A 22,076-nucleotide genomic window follows, 5' to 3' on the forward strand; every position below is an offset into this window, starting at 1 on the left:
AACATGAGTACAAATTGTTTCTGTATTTCTTCCAATGATAGACATGTATTTACAATACAGTGCTGTTTATTAACCACACTAAAAAAAATTAGACCAAACTCAGACTTTGTAAACAAGAATTTGCTGATACTATTTTAAAACAAAATGAAGTTAGATAAGTTAGTCAGTTTGGAAAACAGAAAGCAAGCACGTCTCTTGGAGGAACATCAGTATTTACTAAAATTTGAAATAATTAGTTTCTTAAGCAGCAATGAAATACTACTGACAAAAATGATTCACTGCATAAAAACTGGCAGTCCAATCCAACTGAGCTCTGGTAAGAGCGGTACAGGAAGCCAAGTTTATTGGGAGGAATCTGAAAAGAGCTCAGTTCTCTGGATGAGGAAATACAAGCTAACATCACTTTTGAATTTAGAATGGATGTGGCGCTAGGAATGGTAAGAAAATAATAGATGGAGAAAGAGCAATTGGGAAGAAAAGAAAAATAATGCTTGTTTCTAAGAATGCTGCTGCTTTGTTTTATGAACTAGTCTGTTTGTTTTGGCTCCAACTAAACTCAAGAATGTTTCTGCATATTTTACAGTGTAGTTTATAGACATCAAAGGAATAATCTCCCCTTTCATCATTATTTACACATAAAAATAATGCAATTTGTGGTGCATGTAAGATGTTACTTCTTAAAAAGCTCTCGAGTCTAATTTATTAATTGCTTGAGATTTAAAGTTAAACAAGGGTGAGATGCAAATCATCTGTTACTCTGAAATATTTTACCACCAAATCTTGTTTTATTAATGAGATGTTGAACAGCCACATGAATATTTATTTAGGTGGTCAAGGACTTTATGAAGAATCCTGGAGCAAGTGACTGAGACATAAAAGCAAAAGGGTTCTGCCTTTCTTGAAAAAATGGGGGCTGTTTCTTTGTTTTTAATTCCACTTTTTTCTCTGTGCTTCCAGCATTAAAGCATTCTTGTAACCCACCAATCACCCCAGCTCTCTTGCTCCAAATCTTTAGTTTCAGCTGCTACTACTGTTGCTATTATAGCTATAGCCTCCTACTGACAACTCTAGAAATAACATTTTAGTCTTTTTGGATGACAAGATGGTATTACAGTATTTTCCCCAATACAAGTATCATATTAGGTTTATTTTGCTTAATTTATTGATTCGAATTCATTTCCTTAGAAATACTGTGTAAAGTTGTATATTTTAACATACTATTTTACATATTTCCTTTGCAAAAATCCCCTAAAAATAACTTTACAAAAATGTAAAACAGAGCTAGAATTGTCTTAAAATGTTTCCACAATTTAGAAGGCATATTTATGCAGAATTAGTTATAGTAACTGTTTATTCACTATCGGGTTTTGGAAAATACACACATTCAAAAGGCATACAATACATATATTCCAGTATTTAAAAAATATACATGTATCTCAAACTATACATATAAACATAGACTCCCATACAATGTAGTTAGAAAGACGCCTGAAGTCAGGTGTTAAAGATCTGCAGCAACAAAGATGATGAGAAACAAAGTCTACTGAACAGGTTGGCTGTCAGCCTGGCTTACTAAATGCCAATCGAGTCCCTTCCTCTCTTCCCTGTGTAGTCTCTTCTGCTGCCCTCAAAGCTGCCCATCCCACCTCCAAAGCCACCTTCAAGCATTATCCCTTAGGTTCCTAAATTACCCACTAGCTGTCTTCTTCCCTACTCTCCCTGCAAATACCACTTCCTAGTCCTTTATGTGTGATGATCTCATCTAACTGTCAGGAAGAACAGTCTCTGATTAGTTTCACATTACAGCATGAATTACTTCAAGTGGTTTAATATTAAGGATGCCTGTATCTTAAACAGGCATTTGATAACCCAAAGGCTTAGATATTTAACAGCAGATTTTGGGAGAGGATGAAGTGGGGTTGTCCCAACTTCTTTTAATACCAAAGTCAGGGCTGGTGGAGATTTTGGGGGTGGATGAAATGTGGGTGTCCCTTCTTTTAACACCAAAGTTAGTGCTGGTGTGCTTAAAGGTGCCTCAAAAGCAATCAATAATAGGTATAAAATATTTAATAACTTGGGATTATATCCTTTAAATCAATTAATATTTTATTTTTGAGTGCCTTGGACAGTGCAGAAAACAGACATATGAGACATAAAAGTGAGAGAATCATTAGGCATTAATTATAGGACTTTATGAGATGTAAGGTCCCCAGAGACTGGACAGTAAGAAGAGCATCACGGAGGAAGTAGAAGGGACCTTGGGATGGCCCTGCTAACATTTGGCAATCTGAGAGATAAAGGAGCTGCAGGAAGGAGGTGGTCACATGGGTTGAAGCAGGCACTATGAATTGACAAGGGACTCTGAGGAGATGACTAGAGTAGCATGAATGTCTTGAGGGACAAGTGAGACATCAAGATGGCTCGGAAGCCAGGCAGAAGATTTAATCTTGATGTTATAAGAAATCCTCTCAATTTAACTTGGTAAGATGACATTGTAAGAAATTAAAGCAACATCAAAAGATATAAAATGGGAAAGTCACATTCCTCCCAAATAACTATCACTTTGAGAGCCACCAGGAAAGTTTCAATGTATATGACATTCTGTACTCTTCAATCACCACCTATTGGCAGATTGTGCCTCATTTTCAAAGAGATCAACTTCATTCTTTGTAAATAACCTCATAATGATCCACTATATGGCTATATCTTGGTTTTCCTCAGATTTTTGCTCAAACAATGCTATTAATAGTGTTGTACATTCTTGCAAGTATGGGATAAATTCTTATCAGTGGAACTGCTGGGCCAAAGGTATGTGCATTTAAAATGCTGCTAGATATGACCACCACACTGCCTTCAAAGAGGTTGCACTGGTTTGTACTTTCAATAACAATGCATGGGACTGCATACTTCCCCTCACTTCCCCCCTTTGGGTATTTTTCCAAATTCAAAATTTATGCCAGTCAGAAGGTAGCCAGGCCTCTAAAAACTTTGTACTTTGATTTACATTTACTTATGAGTGTGTGTGAATGGGCATATTTTTCATATATTTGGTGAACATTAATGCTTTGTTTGTGAATTCTGTGTTCATATTCTTTCCTCTTTTGGCCCACTGGGTTGCTAGTCTTTTTTCTATTGATTTCTAAGCACTCTTTGTAAGGCAGGGAAATCATTGTGATTTAAGAATTCTCTGGCAGAGTTCTTCATACTAGAATGGCACTAAAAGACTTTGGCAGGGATGTGAGCTGAGAGGAGGCTGTTTTAAATCAATCACAAGTTGAGAAAAGCCCCAAATCAGGTCATATCAGAGAAATAAGAAATACATTCAAGGGCTCTGGTGACAGACCTGAGATAAATTGGGATGAAGGATAGAAAAGAGAAAGATGAGCTCAAAATTTCTAACAGGAAACAGAAAAACAGAGGGTAACCTGATAGTCTCAAAGGAAGAGCCAATTTGAAAGGAGAGATAATATTTCAATGTTGTAGTTACTGAGTTTGAAGAAGTAGTGAATCCTCCCAATGATCACTTACAGGCAGTGCAAGATATAGGACCTAAACAGGAATTGGGCAAGGGCTTCTGGGAATCATCTTTATAGGAGTGACAGCAAAAGTCACAGAAGAGGTGAATTCACTATGGAAAGGCAAAGAAAAAGCAAAGCCAGGATGTAGAATTGAGGAACACCCACTAGCAGGAAAATGACCAGCAGAGAAAACAAATGAAAGAAGTGTCATATAAGCCAAGAGTAGAGTGAGGTTCTAGATCAGGGTTTTGTACAATGCAGACAACAAGCCAAACCCAGAAGCTAGCCTATTTTGGTAAATAAAGTTTTTATTGGAACATAGCCATGCACTCTTGTTGATATACTATCGGTAGCTGCTTTCTTACCACAATGACAAGAGCTGAGTAGTTGTGATGGAGACTGTGTGGTCTGCAAAAACTCAAATTTTTTACTATCTGGATACAGAAAAATGTTGACAATCCCTGTTACAGAAGGAAGATTGCTGGCCAATATAATTAAATGATGCATGAAATTAGAGAGTGATTAAAAGTAGAAAAACATTATTGAATTTGGGGAAAAGGCAACTGGTTACTTTGTATATTTTCTATATTATGTTGGGATTACAAAAGGAACTTTGACACTGAACAGAAGAGTTGAATCATATACCACAGAAAAACAGCAAGAGGCTGGTTGGTAGCTAGAAAGAGTTACAAAAAGTGACAGTGGAATGTAGTCTATCTGCTTGTCTGACCATACACCCCTGTCATGATAAGGCTGTCTGTCACCATGATCATGAGGACTAGAGCTGAGTCTGAATTTCATCAAGAAAGTGGGGGACAGGTAACTCTTGAAGCAATGGTACCTGGGTGAAAGTTTAATAACTGGCTTTCAAAAAATTAGAATTTGTAGTCATGTGCACCAATTTCCATGCTGTACCTATTGCAGACTTCCTGGGAGTGTGGCAATTGACTCGCTCAAACCAGTAAAGCCAGCTCCAGCACACCACAGACTGGAAGAGTACATCCAGATGTTGCTTTTACCAAAGAAGAAGCTGGGTGATGGGAAGGCAAGATCAAAGTGCTAAATCCTTCTAGGAATAAATCCTGGGAAGCAAGAGACAATATCACAATACTTAATATGAAGAGGTATGAATTTCAATGCTGATGTATGGAAAAAGAGATTGATAAAGAGTCAGGGCCGGGGATTTAGCTCAGTGGTTCCGCCGCCTGCCTCGCAAGCACAAGGTCCCAAGTTAGATCTCCAGTACCAAAAAAAAATCATCAGAAGGTGAACAGAAACCTAGCTTCTGTTAGAAAGAGGGGCAAACAACCAATTATGTCAGGACATTATAAAATTGCTTAATAAAGTTAAATGATTAATCATTACAAAGTCTTCCATTAACTAGGATCCTTTATAACCCACTGCTTCTGAATATACATGTGCATGTAAATATGTACGTCTATACTTATGTGTATTTATACACACACGTAGTATATAGACAGTAATCATTCAATAACTTTGCTGTTGGGGCTTACATTTATATTTTGAACAATCATTTATATATATGCTTAATGAAGGATGTGTATACACACACACATACACATTTGATTAACCAAAACAGTTCAATTTTGGGGGCCATGAAAAACTAAAATTAACCATATATAGTAACCTAGTAACTTTTAAAGAGTAGAATTTACCTAGCCATTGGTGAAGGAGAATCTGTTCTGTATTCTTTTAATCACTCTCTTGCTGACTTGCTTATCAAAGCTTAGTTGTTTCTTTAGTATGTACATGACAATATTTTAAGAGTTAAAAATATTTTTCATAGCTCTTGAAGGAGTTTTTTCACTGAACAAAGAATCTTTTTCAACTAAGTTTTGAAATAAAATAAAAAATTTCCAGAGAATAGAACTAGAGGAAAGATATGGGTCAGATACTTCTGAGGGAGAACTGTTCATTTCTTCTTTGCTCATTTATTTCTATTTCTTCTCCTTACTCTAGGAAGCAAGGTCATAATTCGCTGTCACATTATATCCAAGCTTATCTTCCAGAGCATCCTTCCTGGAAAATGGCACTTATGCTTTATGCTACAATGACTGAATGGCTCTGTCCTCCTTTCTGAGTGAGTAGGCAAACCTTCTTGGGTGGGATGGAACATACATTTCTATTCTTAGCATTATTCTAATTCAGGAGGGCACAAAGAAAATGCCACTTTCTTCTGTGCCCTTAGGATGTGCATGCAGGGGAGACAAGAATTAAATAATGAACAGGTTCCAAACAAAGCCATTTGATGCTAGGCATCGAGATTTCTTTCTGTTTCCCAGTACTACTAAAACCCTACAATGAGGTTTGTAATTTTATTCTTTGAGAAATTGATTCCTGTAAGCTTTAGCACAGTGAGAATTGCTCAATCTTATGAAATATTCTCCGCCCCCCCCCAAGCCCTTCTGGTAACACAGACCAGATTTCTAGATGTCCTACTGGCAGCCAACCTTTCCTCATGAACTCCAGCCAGTGGCCAAGGGAGAGAAGCATCAATGCTTTAAAATCTCTTTTCTATGCCTGCAAGCAAAAATTTTTACAACATTTCTCCTTGATATGAAATCTCTGCTTGGACATCTGGCTTCACAGTTCGGAACTTTCAATACACTGGCTTCAAAGAAAGGACTTAGCCTTAGTGCCGCAGTGAGGCCAGAGAATGTTCCACAGCCTCTGTACAGAGCTATTCCTGACATTTCCCCGAAAGAACTTCTGTGAGCTCAGTGGATAGCACTAATATTCCAATGGCTTGACTTTGACCTACAGCATTTTGGGCTGTATACAAATTATGCTCTCAGTTAATATATACAGGGTACAGGGGATTCTATTAGAATCTGCCTGTTGAAGGAAAATATATAATTATTACCATAAAACCTGAGTTCTTACCCCGTATCTGTTTATCACAAAATATTTACAAACGATGCCATTAATAAAACAACATGGGAATAAAATGACATTAGTTATCAGAGCCTTGATTTGTAGGTAATATAATTTATTCACCATATTTGTAGCACTTCTATTGAAACAAGCATTGTAGTAAGTGCTTGCTTTCAAGAAACTTAAAAGTTTAGTTGCTGAGAACATGAATTAATCAAAACACAGGTCACAATGTCCTGTCTGCATTCCTGAAATCCAGAAATCCTCTGAAAACCACAAATTCTTTTCGAAAGACTGTGGTTAAATTGTTGGGCAACAAAACCTGGTTGATGTTTTGAAGATACTTATAATCTATTTGTCTCATTTATTAGGCATATTTATACATTTCACTGTTCATTCAGTGGGTCTCAGGAGAGTGTATTATATCAGACCCTTCTAGGGAAGGAGTATAAGCACTGAATTAGCTTCCTAAGGTCGGCAGATTTTGATTTGCAAAACACATTCAATCTCAGGGATTTGGACAAGGGATTGTGGATCAGCATAAAAATGTAGCAAAAACGTCATTGAGGGGATGAACAGCTGGCACAAGCTTCTCACTCTGACATTTCACATATTAAATGACACTCAAGTTTTAAAGGGAAAGTATGCTTTACCCACGACTGACGAGTCCACGGAGGCCAAGCTCAGTGAGTAAGGTGGTGTCTATGTTGAGGACTGCAGTCAGTGGGGTGGAAGGAGGGTGACATACAGACAAGTGGTTCTTCAAACTGAACAACTCCAAATATCTATTGATATTTAGCACATTAAAAATTAAAGCAAGAAATATTAAAATATTTAAATCACTTTGAAAAGCAATAATGAACCCATCATGGGTGGATATAAATATCATATTTAGTGAAACAGTATCTGTGGTTTACATTTCTGCAATTTTTTTTAATATTTGGCGTAATAGAAAGCAGTTGGATTTTTATATCTGTTCCAACAGTCAATATCTTGCAAAATGTTGGTTTGGTTGAACTATTGTAAGAAAACCTAGTCGTACACAGAAACATACTTAGAAAAGGGATGATTATTTTAGTAGCCTTCAGATGATTAGGGATATTCTTTGTTATTACACCAAAACTTGACAAATGGCAGTTTCTTAAAAGTTAGTTGCAACACAGAATGTAAAACTACAGGGCCAGGGATTTAGCTCAGTGGTTCTGCTGTGCAAGGTCCTGAGCTCGATTTCCGGTACCAAAAGAAAAAAGAAGGAAAGAAGTCTGAAGAATCTAAAACTACAAAGTGAACTTTTTTGTACAGTCATATTAAAATCCACTGGTTTTTTTTCTACCTTGAGTGGATCTTTTAATTATGCATGGTTTTATTACATCAGGTACTGATCATTTAGAAAACATGGGTCAATGAGTTATACATCTTCCAAATGTAGATATACTTCCATTCCCTTCCCATTCTTTTCATCCCATTTATATTACTTATAATACCACCAATTTCATCAGAAAACTCTTTTGGTACTAGGAAGCTGTCAAGCTCACAGTGGTGGTACTCATTTTCCAAAAGTTAAGCTTTTTTCTTGAAAGCACAAACTTTATCATTTGCAACAGTACAGTCAGTTGTTATCCTTGAAGTGCCAGGCTTACTTTGTTTATTTTCAAGAAAACACCTGCCAAATACTCAGGCAGAAATAAGCAGGTTTTCTGTCTATCATTCCTTCAGAGTAACTAGAGTTCAGCTCACACTCGGATGCTGATCTGCTTTTTCTTGAGACAACTGTCCTACTTCAGTACGTGACAGAAAGTCATATGTGCCTCTTATCCATTTTAGAAAGTACTCAAGATCTCAGATTTAATAAAATACATTTTATTGCTTCTTTTTTTTTAAACCACAAGTGTGTGGGTGAAGAAAATAATGACTACTAGTATGGTTTAGCAGAGCTACCATTTTTACCCACCATTGCTTTTATACCATCATTGTAAATGTTAACAGTGAAAAAGCCAAGTGATATCTTTGTGATATTATGAAAAAGGTTTGACCTTGTGGAGCCCTTGAAAAGGTCTCAGGACCCACAGGAGTCTGAGGACAAGACCTTGAGAACTGCTGTCATAGAGTATATGCTTTGTCCTGTAGGTAATGGAAAGCCACTGACAGATTTTAAGTTATAAACATCTTAGTAGTTGTGTTTTCAAAAGGTCACCTTATTAATGATGTAATGGACAGATTTGAGAGAATCAAGTTACTGGCAGTGATTCTAGATAAGAGGGATTGTACTAGGCAAGGTCAAAGAGAATGCAGATCCAATTAAGAACGTGGTAACTAGAGATTGGGGAGTGGAGGATGTGTCTGGAGATATTTAGGAATATATCTTAGAACTGACCTACAAGGAAGGGGAGGAATTCTTTCAAGAGGACTTCTAGGAATCTAACATGAGTAACTAGGTAGATGATGGTGGGAATTTAATTTAGATAAACACTATAAGAAGAAGAGCTGAGACTAGAGGAAGAGCAAGAGGGAGATAAATTCAGTTTATGAGATGTTCAGTTTGAACTACCAACAGACCATCAAGGTGAAAATGTTCAATGACATTTGGAAATGTGGGTTGAAAACTCAAGAAAAAAGATGAAAATTCAAAATTCATTTGTATGGAAGTTTACATGAAGGTATGCAACTGTCCAGGAATGTCGTATACAAGAGGCCCTGAGTAATACCACTCTTTGAGTGGGAAAAGAAAAAGGGGGAAGGAAGGAAGGAAGGAGGAAAAGGGAGAAGAGGAAGGAAGAAAAGGTAGAAGACATGGTACATGAAAAGCAAATGTCATTAAAAGTCACTGAATTTTGAGGACTGTTGTGTAGCATTATTGTGCCAATTACGGACCAATACAAGTTCCTTGCTAAATATTATTTTAAAAAGTCAAACAGGCTCCTAAAATTAGATTGATTTTCCCTCTCCTAATATCAAATGAAATTAGCAAATAGGAATAAAATGTAGAATCTAGGGGCATAGCTCAGAAGTAGCTCATGTACTTAGCATGGGCAGGCCCTGGGTTCAATCTCCAGCATCAAAACAAAACAAGAGTGAAAACTAGCAAAAGTACACTAACAGAAAGATTTAGGATAGTAATGTCCATACAATATAAAACATCATAGGGCTGGGGATTTAGCTCAATGGTTCTGCTGCCTGCCTTGCAAGTGCAAGGTCCTGAGTTTGATCCCCAGTACCAAAAAAATAAAAATAAAAATAAAACATCATTAATAAAACCTGTGGTCAATGGAAAGGAACACAATTCTGGAGCACTTTGCAGAGTTGCACAGTGTTTCAACTTCAAATCAGCTAATGTCCCCCCAAATCATTCCTTTTTAATTTGCCAACAAAATCCTGAGAATTCTTGTTAATATCACTAAATCTAGATTTTCCTTTTTGGGCTGAGACAAGTGGAGGTGGGTGTGATAAAACAGCAGGTAAATATCAGAACTGGTTATCTCTGAGGGAAGTGAAGGTTTCAGGACCTCAGGGATACAAAAATTTAGATAATTTAAAACTCAAAGGGGTAGAACATGCCCCCTTCCCAGCTAGGTAATGTAAACTCGGAAACATAGTTAACAAAATCTCAAAGGGAGGTCAGTCAGCTCAACACAACTGCATGCCTGCCTCTACTCCAGCTCTTCCTTTACCTTCCCTCAGGTCAGAGAATACATAGAAATGCTACATGTCAATTTCCCATACAGAGAAGAGAATCTCTATGCTTATAAGTACTTGCTAATGAATTTTGAACACTTATATGTCTCCTGGTTAATTACTGAATTATTCTGGTACATCTGCCATACTTAAATGATAAAGACAGAACTCCTCAGGAATTCATCAGGAAAAGTGAATCTTTTATGTGGAGGAACACTTGGTCTTTCCCAGCCTTTCTCACTGCAATGCAACATTTACATGTGGGAAGAAAAGTGTGAACATGAGTCCCATGCCCATATAACAGTCATTCAAACATAAAAGTTAGCCAGCAGATATTCTTAAACACAAAAGATCTCAGGGTAAAGAGTACCATTTATAGCCCATTAAGAATCAAATCAGTCTGAAAGTTCTGAGGATGGACACACTGTGGTAAAAAGCCTAAACACAGCATCCATTTACATATAGCTTGAGTTGTACATATAGCTTGAATATTACAAGTCTGGAGGGTATAAAAATAATAATATTATCCAAGGTAGGGTGGTGAGAAAGGGTTGGGAGAGGAAGTACAAGGGTGCAAATGTACTCACTTTTTTAAGCCAAAAATCAATAAATTTTGTCCCAAAGTTCCACATTTCTGTCTGTTTTATGGTAGGTTTTTTTGGTCTGTTGAATTAAAGTAAAATTAAATATTTTTTTCCTTAAATTCTTTTATTGGTACATTTTAGGTATACATTTACATTTATCATTGGATGCTTGTACCTTTTTACATGATGTATCTTGGTTCTTATTTTTTCCCCATTACCTGTCTTCCCTTCACTCCCTCCACCCTTCCCTATTTACATAGACTTCGTTTCCATATTTTCCTTTTCACATAATTTTTCCTTTCCCTTCTTTCCTTTCCCCTTCCACTTCACCATCCCTTCCCCTTTGGACCTTTTCTTCCTATTTCAAATTATCAAGTATTCGTTTTAATCATTTTAATCCTTATTTACACTATCAGTTTCTCACACTAGAGAAACTATTCGGTATTTACACATGTGTGTCCTATTTATTTCACTTAAGAGGATGGCCTCAATATGCATCCATTTAGCTATAAATGTCTCTAGTTTCTTGTTCTTTATGGCTGAGTAGTACTCCATTTTATAAAAAATCCCCACATCTTCTTTATCCAGTTTCCAGTTGATGGGCACTTGGGCTGTTTCCAAGCTTTAGCTATTACAAACTGTGCCGCTATAAACATGGGTGCACGTATATCACTGTGGTATGATGCTTTTAATTCTTTTGGGAAGATCCCCAGCAGGGGAATAGCTGGGTCAAATGGGACTTCCAGTCCTAGTTCTTTGAGGTATCTCCATACTGATTTCCACAGTGGTTGCACCAGTCTGCACTCCCACCAACAATGGAGAAGGGTTCCTTTCTCCTACACCCCCGCCAGCATTTGTTATTGGTTGGTTTCTTGATAGCAGCCATTCTTTCTGGGGTGAGGTGGAATCTCAGTGTTGTTTTCATCTGCATCTCTTGAATGACCAGTGATGCTGAACATTTTTTCATATATTTATTTGCTGCTTTTACTTCTTTGTTTGAGAAATGTTTGTTCATTTCAGACGCCCATTTTAAAATTGGGTTTTTGAATTGGGGGGGGGTCTGATTTTTCTCAGTTCTTTATATATTCTAGATAGTAGTCTTTTGTCTAAGGTACAGCTGCTAAAAATTTAAAAAATAAAAACTACATGCCACCACACCCAGCAGAAAATAGAATCTTGAGTAGTATTCATTTTCCTTGTACATAACAACAGGATATCTGAAGCCATGTTCACCTTAATTTTATGACTGTTATTTCTGATGGGTGCAAATGGCAATGACTTAAAATCTTTTACTTCTTTTCTTTTTAAAAAAATTTTATTTATTTATTTATTTATTTTTATTTATTTATTTTTTACTTCTTTTCTTTTGCATTTTGAACTATCTGTCATGAACATATGCCATTTTCCAGTTTTACAAAAACAATAAATGAAGATTTTCTTTTTTAAAAAAGGATGCAAGGCTGGGGGATTTAGCTCAGTGGTTCCGGCACCTGCTTCACAAGCACAAGGTCCCAAGTTTGATTCCCGGTACCAAAAAATAAAAATTAAAAAAATTAAAAAAATTAAAAAGGATGCAAATATGTCATGTAGAAGTTGACTCTGGGTTGTGGGAATGTAGGTATTTTCTTCGTACTATTCTGTACAGGTGAGGATAAATGAGAGATTGAAACTGGACCTTTAGTCACAACTGCAATGAATTTACAATGATCTCAAAATCTCTGCTATTCCTCCCATTGAGAGGTGTAGATTTCCCTTCTCCTCATCCTGGTCTAGTCCTGTGACCTGTCTTGACTAACAGAATGTGGTGGAACACTGGACCTCCCAGCTCCAACCTCCAGGGAAGTGCTAATTCTGCTTTCACCTCTGATAAATCTCCCCTTTCCACAACAGCCACCATGTAAAGAATCTGACTACTCTGTTAAAGACAGAGGCCACGTGGGAAAGCCTGTAACCATCTCAGACGTTCCAGCCCCAATCAAGCTTCCACCTACCTAAAGCCATAAGGCATCGCAGGTTTGAGCAGAACTACCCAGCTGCCCCTGCTCAAATTCCTGATCCCAAGAATTATAAATATATAACATATCTGTTGCTGTAAGCCACCAAGTTTTGGGGTGTTTTCGTATGCAATGAAGATAATTCATTTCATAAGCTTCACTTTGAATTTAGAAATTAGTTAAATAAAAAGTGACAAAGAAGATTTTATTGCTTCTTATTGCAAAAGTGGTTATATTTTAAATACATATAAAATAAAAATCACCACAAATCCATCACTCAGAGATATTTACTAGTAAAATTTTGATACATGATTGCAGTCTTTTTTCTCTTGATAATACTTTTATTTAAAAAAAAGAGCTCTTAGGTACATGCTTTGTAACTGTCATTTTAATGGAAAAATAACTCGTGAGCATTCTCAGCATGCTTATCATCTTTAGTAGAGAACATTCTTTAGTTTTCTTGAAATGGTGAGTGATACAGATAGGGGACTGAGAGTGCTGGCAGCACAGGTGCCTTGCACATAACAGGAACTCAATAAATAGTTAATTGAATATATTATCTTGGTGAATGAATGGTAGGACAAGCACCTTCTTGACTAGCTAAAGCTCAGTGCAACTCCTTAATCATCACCTTAGGGCAAATTCTGGAAATAGGTCAAAGACTAGGCATGTCTCTCAGGCAATTTTATAATGATAGGCATTGCCAAATTATCCTCCAAAAATGTTTCATCATGTTACATCGCATAGACTGGTGCTCTCTCATTGAATTTTAGTAGACTACTTTATACCTCAAGTACTCTCTAAAGCATTACTTCACTATCTATATAAACAATGTAAGTTCCAACTCCATTGACCATCAGCATGAGAGACCTCAGCTCATCATCGACTTGAAGGTGCAGTGAAGTATGATTTACAATTAACCATGCACATTGTTTTTATGGCACTATTGATTGTATCTACAGACAAATGTATTTTGTTCCAGAAAATTGAGCCTTATGGTGACTGTGCCTCTCTGACTGTCTGTATCTATTCAAGTTATCTATTGTACAAAATATTCATACATAATTATAATGTTCCCCAATTATTACATCATTCAGACAGAAGGAAGTGTAAAGTATGGATCTCCAGTTTTATTTGGGCACTTGATCATTCTCATTTTCAAAATGCATAGGATACTGAAGTACAGTTTAGGGTCTTAAGTAAGACAGACTGTGTGTGATGTACTGGCTCCACCAGTTGTTAGGCATATGGTCTTGGACTGGTTATTTAACCTCAGAGCCTCCATTTCCCCATCTGTAAGATCAAGATGATAGAAATACTTCCTCATAAAGATTATCATCAGGGCAGGGGAAGTCAAGGTGGGAAAATGGCAGGTGGGAAGGTATGAAAAGAGCCTGAAGATCCACACCATGCTAGAGCTGTTGGAGTAATGGAAGGCAATGTTCATGCAGTGGGGCTGAGAAGCCATTAGCTGATGACTTCCTAACAAAGCCTAAAAGGTCTCCTGGTTTGAATTTGCCACAGGTAATCAATCAGGTGACAAAGGAAGCCTCAGCCATATCTACCAAATATGGATCAGGTAAGCCTCAAGGAACTGTTCTAACTCTTCCTTCAAAAACTTAGTGATTTTAGGAAGTTAGTGAACCAGTGGAAATGTTCCTAGAAGCAAAGCTGAGGAAGAACACTGGGATATGCCAATAACAGCTGGGCCACACTTCTTCAGTGAAGGAAAGCATAGGTTTTCTGGGAGCCAGAAGCTATAGCAGTGAAATAAAAACCTCAACCTGAAAATGTCCAAGATCAAAACAGTTAAATGATATATACTGAAACTGGGGTGTATGGGTAGGTATAAAGTTAAAAGGAAGTTTCCTTTTTAAACGAATGGCATAAGACTATCTTTGATTCTATTTTTCTTTTCTAAAGACTGAGCAGTATACTAATAACTCAGAATTTGAAATTAAAACTAATTATGTTGCTGAGGATGTAGCTCAGTGGCACTGAATCTGCACGGCAAGCTCAAGGTCTTGTGTTTGATCCCCAGTACCAGGAAAAAAAAAAGTAATTTATGTTTTACATGCAGATTTCAAGATATTTGCTAATTTTGTTGTTTCATGTAATTCATTTCCAAAAGTCACAGATAACAAAGAAGTTCGAGAAGGAAAAAATTATTATTTTAAATCTTAATTAAATGAGGTAATGGAACACAAGATGAATGAAAATGTTCATGCTGAATAAATACCAGCAGAGCTGGCAGTGGTGAAGTACTTGCCTAGCCAAAAACCAAAACAAAACAAAGCAAACTCATTCACTTTAACATAATCTAACTGAGTGAAAAAAAACCTGAACTATATCTTAACTGTAATTTTAATTCTCCATTTTCAGGTGACATATAGCACATATGTTTTTTATATAAGCTATACACACATATGAACTGCCATCTTTTAAACTCAGTGTCTGTGATTTTGGGCTTTGTCTAAAAATTAGGATCAAAAGAGTTTTCCTTTTTAACAGGTAAATGGATTAAAATTGTAAGAATAAATAAAAATAGGCAATTATACTAATAATTCTTTCAAGTTTTTTTAATCTTTAAAAAACAATATTAGATTTATGTTGTTAAAGAGTAGCCTAATTTATACTTCCCCTTGCTTATATGTTGGGATTCAATTATTTATTTAAAATTTGGAAATTACTTACCATTTGATATTTGAATATAAGTGGAAAAGAAATTCACTTAAAATGAAGCTTTTATATAACAAACAATTTTTTTAAAGTATGCATCTCAAAGGCCGGGGATTTGCTCAGTGGTTTCACCCCCTGCTGCGCAAGCGCAAGGACCCGAGTTTGATCCTCGGTACCAAAAAAAAAAAATAAATAAATAAAGTATGCATCTCAGTTTATGCAAAAGTCATATAGATCAACAGGCACTTCCTGTGCATTTGTAAGTGAAAAAGGCTTGAAAGATATTTTTAAATTACCAGAATATGAAAAAGAAACATTTTTTTTTTTGTCTTACAACACATGCAGGGAAAAAAGCTCACAGGTGGAAATAAAAGGGGCAAATGTCATTAACAAAACCATAAGACCTCACGTGTAAAGGGAGGAGTCCTGATATAATGGCCTTGGAGGTTTTGTCCATTTCTTAAGGCTTTTTATTTTATTCAATACTGTGCAGGCTTAAACGGTATGTATACAATAAAAGCAACTTACACGAACATTAACTTTTCCCTAAATTACTCAGATTGCGTACAATAGGCTATAGAAAAGGAAGATAGAGAGGTTAGGCAGAAAAAGGCAGTGATAAAACTAAAATTTCCCTTTTATTTTTCTTTGCTCTGCATGATTACTCCACATGCTTTAAGTATTGTTATAATAAAGTCACTGAAAAATAATCTTTTGCTGGAAATTCTTTAAAATTTTTTGTTCTCTTTTAAGCCTTATTTATAAAGATTTCCAGATGCTTATCCTCACAGATTAAACACAGCATGATGTAGACACTTACAATAATATCCACTGCTATGAAGCCAAGAAAAAACTACTTTTGAGATCTAACTGCCTATCACCTAAAGAATCAGGTTCAGGGAATTTTTTATTGCTATTAAGGTGTGATTCTCAGAAGTCATTTGAAAACAACCTAAGTTCTCAGCAGCAACAATCGACCCTGTACTATGTCAAAGCACATCAAATGGTAGGCATTCCAAGCCTCCAACAAACGGGTTACTTCTCATTATGTGAATACATAATGAAAGGATGCGGGCAAAGAACAGAATGTAAACTGGAAGCTGACTTCTGAATGTGTTAGGCAGTAGTCCTACACTGAAACAGTCATTCTAATTTCAAGAGACAATTCCAAAGTGGTTCTCAAGAGAAAGGATAAGGTATTTTTGAAATATTTGTTCAATGTGAATGGACTGGGTTTGCCAAAATGACTTTTTATGCTGGCATGCGATCTCTTAGAGGGAAGTCAGCCTGAGTCACTGGATACATCAAAAGTAGAGTCCAGTGAATGGAATTACTGAAGGCTGTATGAGCAAGCCAGATACCTGCATTCATCTGCCCACTGCTGGGATTTCAGCCTCCTTTTAATTACATTAAAGCAGCTGGTAACACTGGTTACTGAAGTCTTCAGATTACCTTGATTGCTCGGTCATTATCTCTAATCAGCTGCTTCTTCTCATCTTCAAACTTTTGTATAAGATCCTGTAGCCGCCTCTCTGCAGCAAGCTGCTGCCGGCTGCTCTCTTCTTTCAGAGAGGAAATGGTTGTCTGAAGTTCTGCTATGATCTAAAATGAAAACAGCATGCTATTACTGCAAAGTCTTCGGTGAGAAGATGTATTTTACATGTATTTATGCTTAACAAAAGAATGGATTTGGCAAAACTCTATTCCACAAACTAAATATTTTCAATTAACATATCATACACTATAATGCATGAAATTCCACATGATAAAAAGACTAATAAAACTGAATGGTGAACAACTGTTGAACCAAATATATTTGGAAGCTATTTCCACTATAACATTCCACAATATTTACTCATCAGAAGAAAGAACATCTGTGATCTCAAAAATATGAAAAGCATCAGATTTTATTTTACTGAGAAATATACTTACTACATTGAGAAAAGCTCTTCTGCCTGTCATAAGACTTTGAACTGCAATAATCAAAGAAAATAATGAATAGAGTTCATTCCTCAGGGTCACCTAATTCTACACAATTATTTTTGGGTATTCATTAATGTTTGTGTATTGTGTTAAGTAGTTTAAATTCATATGTCATTTACTACTGTGAGAAAGTATTATTATTACCTCTTTTCTGTAAATGAGAAAACAGAGGCACAGAGAGAGGTCAAATATTTTACATCATGGAAGATGACATGCAGCTAAGGAGACAAGAAGGTTTTGAACCACACAGTCAGATCCATCTGCGCACTAATGGGTTCTTCTAACTAGCTGACTGTATTTTCTTTTAAACAAGCTTTTATTGAAGAGAAGATTATAATTTCAAATACGTTGTCTTCCTAATTGATGCATTTATTTTGGTTCAAATAGTGCCATTTCAGATTCTCTGGTGGCCTTCCCTACATTGAGAACTGGTTCCCTCCAGGACAGATTTTCCTCCACCTGCTCAAACTAACCATCTGAGGAGGAACTCTGACTTTCAATGGGCCAAGAGCACTACCCTGCCTTTGGTTTGGATGAAATCAATTTCCTTTCAAATTCAATAGTGATGACTTTTTAAAAGCAGGAAATGGTTGTTTCTTCTAATAAAAGAAACAGTATTAGTCCTGTGTTAGAATAAAATTCTGTTGCTTCTACAAGAAAGCCAGTTAGTGAGAAATCTTTCTTGAGCTTAGTTTTTTCAACTACTGTTTGTTACAATACCAAATCACAGAATCATAAGATAATAAACCGAAACTATGTGAAGTGTCCCAGAAGCCAAGGCCTATTGAAATATTGGTATTACTACTGATGTTAAAATAGCATTCTTACAATGAAATATAGAGTATTTATGGCCTTAGAAGTACACAAACTCAGCGTAAAAAATTGAACATTTAGAACTTGCAAATAATTAAGATAAGTGCAAAATGATAAAATACAGAACAGCAGTAAGTTAATATTAAATGCAAATTAGGACTTCCTACTATGAGTGGAAGAATTAATTTACTGAGAATAGAACAGTGGTCATCTATTTTCTCAATTTTGGTTAAATGTTGTTTCCATTCTGGCATCAATTCAATTAATTCTCATAGCATTTTTGTGAAGTACAAAAGGTTAAATTGTTATGGTCAATGTTAAAAACTGAAGCACAGAACAATCAATTCCCAGTCATTGAGTCAGAGAAGGTAGGGATAAGAAAGAGCTAGTCTTCTTTGGTTTAAAAAACAAATATAAAATTGATATTTTATAATAACACACATCCAAACAGTAAAAAACCCCAATATTTAACTGTTTCAAACTGAATAAACCATAACTTTGTAGAAGTGGTAGGTTTAATTCTTGAGTGTGTGTGTTTAGTTCTAAACAATTTTTATCACATGTATAAATTCATATATCCCCAACGACAGTCATGCAATCTATTTTTAAAGTAGAAAATCATCTTTTTCTAAAACAAACAAACAAATTAGGATTAAGATTAGCATAACTGACCAAAGACTGATGATAAAAAATATTTGGGGATATTTCAAATGATCACAAGGGCCTGAAATAGGCATATCTCTCATTTTCAGAAAATTTAGGGCAAGAGTACATAAAAAGAAGTAAATGCAGATTTTGGAAGAAATTAAAGAGAAGTCTGGGATGTTCTGAGGAGGGCATGCCTGCTTTTGCATGGAAAATGAAACCTTACCTTCTTTGGGGGAATAATGAGATTCCGACCGGGAAAATAATGAGACTATATTTGGAAATCTATTTTTAAAGCTTGGAAAACTTACGAAGGTGACATAAGGGAAAGAATGTCAAAAGACTTCAGGCAAAATACCTTGGCTAGACAAATTGGATATAGACAGGCAGCAAAAATAAGGGTGATTTAAAAAAAAAACAGGATTTAATGTTTATTTGCAGATTGAGAAATAATGATAAGAATCAGATTAACACATATGCCTTAGATAGGAAACAAAGCATGGCACTTTAGGTTTGTTAGTTGTAGATGTAGAGTACAAGAAAATGGATTATTATATGGTGTATAAGAAATGGTATCAGCACAAGGGATATAATTAGTACTCAGTATTTAAGAAATTGAATTATAATCATGGTAAATAAGAAAAAAATTTATCACCTGTCAAGGTTTATTGAGATAATCTAGCCTTTTGACACAATAGTAATGTAAAGTTTCTGAGAAAAATGAAAGTGAATATATATAATCATAAACAGATCTTCCAATTTTGATTACATATAATTTAAAACAGTGAAACAAAATATTGTCATTCAACCAAATGTTTACCCTGTATTAGCTAGAGAAAAAAGTGAATTAGAACATTTTCATGTAGATACCAAAAATTAATATTTTGGCAAACGGGCTGTTTTGGACCAATGGTGTAAGCAATCTAATCCATGAAAGTAATAATGGCAATATCTACAATGAACACTTTACATAAATGTTGGGGTTCTTATTTAAGGACTTCAAAATAACAGGATACTAAAGGTTAAATTTCATCTTTAACTCATTCTGTTGTTTTTCAGATTGCAGTATAGTTTGAGATTTTTCTATAACTTAAAAAAAATGCAACAGATAAGCCAAACAATACTTAGGAAAGTTAGGTAAACACTGAAAGCCCTCATCAAGTAAGTGAGAGAGCATTCTTTGGTGGCCCTTGGTGAGTGACATGAAGTCAAGATGAGTGGAAATGGTTTATGGCTGGCTGGGTAAAAACCTGCATCAGGCAGGGAAGCTAGCAAGAGGCAGGGGGACCACATGTTTCAGCAGTGGGTGGGCTTGGGTGGCATGCCAGCTTTGGTCCTTTCCACATTTTCAACTATGCATGTTCTTGCAAAATGGCATTATCTTCCTTTGAAAAATGGTCACCAGGTGACTAAGGGGAGCAGGGAAACCGCACCAAACCTGAAAATGTTTAACATATAATTAGCTAAAAAGAACAAATCTTTGATGCTGATGGGAATGATTTCTGGGAGTGTGCCCACAGATACTGCAAATATTATCAACAGTCATCATGACTGGTGAGGAGCTCAGAAGGGGGCACAGTCCTCAGGTGTGCTGAGGGGTTAGTGTACATGGTCTGTTAGGTCTCAGAGGTTTGATAAAATCTTAAAGATTAAGTAACTTCCTTTGGAAAAGGGAGATATTTAAAATATTTTCTAAATTTAACTTGATGTGCCAACGCATTCATCATTAGTGCATTCATTTTATTACTTTTTATTTTGAAAGACAGATTTTCAAAAACCTGATAATCAGAGTTAAGCAAGTTTGCTTTCAGCACTCTCATCAGCTTGATGAGATAGGAGTTGGAGATTCTGGCAAACTAGCACTCAAAAGTGGAAAAAGTCAATCCATGGTTCTGCTTTTTAATTTTCATTTAAAGACAATCTTTTTTGGAACTGACTTACACTATAGGTAAATGTTGTGCAAATGCCCCTTGATGGATATAAATACCTACAGATATATTTATATACATAGAAATATTTATATGAATTCCAAAATGAGAAACAAAAATATTATCAATGTAAGGTTATCATCCTTTTATGAGGACAGACTAGCTTTTATTATGTTTTTATATTCTTTTTAGGAATTTCTGTCTTGTACTATCCTATCATTTATGAAATGATAGGTATAGTGTATGATAGTTGTAACTGATTTTTATACCTCCTTCTCCTCCTTCATGTCTTTATCTGGGAAAATAATTAGCAACCCCATGCATCTTCAAATTTTGCAGGGAGGTTTTATTAGTTCTTCAACACCCCAAAACATAGTGTCTGAGGAAATAATTTCTGCTTTCTTCCAAACCTTTTAAAATTCTTCCCTCCTTCCTTCCTATCTCTTTTGCAACTTTTGTACTGCTACTAAAATTGCTAACAGTTACTAAATGCTTTAGTACATCCAAGGCACTGTACTAAACATGTCTTTGGCACTGTTTTACTTAATAGTTAAAACTATCTTAGAAGGTATGTACTGCTTTCTAATTTGAAAAATGAAGAAATTGAATTCCAAAGAGGGCAGGTAAGGCGGCTCAAAGTCATACAAGTGAATACCAATTCAAGGTCAGGTCCGTGGACTCCAAAGCTTATTCCTCTGTACTTACATTTAATTTGCTTTAATGTCACCTCATCAGGCTTCTTCATGCATTCCTTCAGATAAACTTAAATGCTCTCATTTACACCCTCATTATTCAAGCATTTTTATTAGCTATCTTATTATATCTTGCTCTCAGTTTGACTCTCCCATTGAACATAAAGCAAAATAAGCAAGGATATAGGTGTGTGCAGCTGGATCTTGTAGTTTAAACTTTAATTGTTGGAGCAATAAGATTTCTTTTGAATATGAGTCTCCATGTTTCCATTTCTCCATGTTTATTCCTCAAGGGTTGGAATAATGGCAATCAAGCCATAATCATCATCTCTTATATAAACATGTACGACTCTTCATTTAGACAAACCATTTACGCTTTCCTAGTGGGATGAGAATTATATAACAAGGACATTTTAGAAATAGTAGAATTGAAGACATTCCCTGACAACTCTCACCAAAGTTTAATGTATAAAAAATGTAAGGGAATGGGTCAGACTTCCAATGTCAAGGTTCAGAATTTCCACTGTGAAATCAGAACCAGACTGAGTCCTGGCTTAGTCATTTGCTAACTTATGTGATCTAATCTCTCTGGGTCTCACTTTTCTGCACTGGAGAAATGGGGGCAAAAACAGTTCCAAACCTAGTTACTGTGAATGAAGACTGACTGAATCAA

The 22,076-nt window shown here is 35.8% G+C and overlaps 1 protein-coding gene across 12 annotated transcripts in view; it reads right to left on the reverse strand.

The window, feature by feature from the left end:
• Positions 1-22,076, reverse strand: part of Cep112 (centrosomal protein 112) — a 655,204-nt gene that overhangs the window by 181,378 nt on the left and 451,750 nt on the right. For 9 of the 12 annotated variants that reach the window (XR_015450293.1, XR_015450294.1, XM_087208582.1 and 6 more), the window contains one exon: positions 16,795-16,944. Coding sequence is in view for 10 of the 12 variants with exons in the window: in XM_087208582.1 (XP_087064708.1) it covers positions 16,795-16,944 (150 nt within the window). In the remaining 2 variants the exon portion in view is untranslated. The other 3 variants (XM_087208584.1, XM_087208585.1, XM_021248588.2) reach the window with 3 other exon arrangements.

This window comes from Heterocephalus glaber, unplaced genomic scaffold (assembly GCF_053883595.1).
Source record: "Heterocephalus glaber isolate CG9 unplaced genomic scaffold, H.glaber_assembly_v1.0 deba00000937, whole genome shotgun sequence".
Classification (NCBI taxonomy): domain Eukaryota; kingdom Metazoa; phylum Chordata; class Mammalia; order Rodentia; family Bathyergidae; genus Heterocephalus; species Heterocephalus glaber.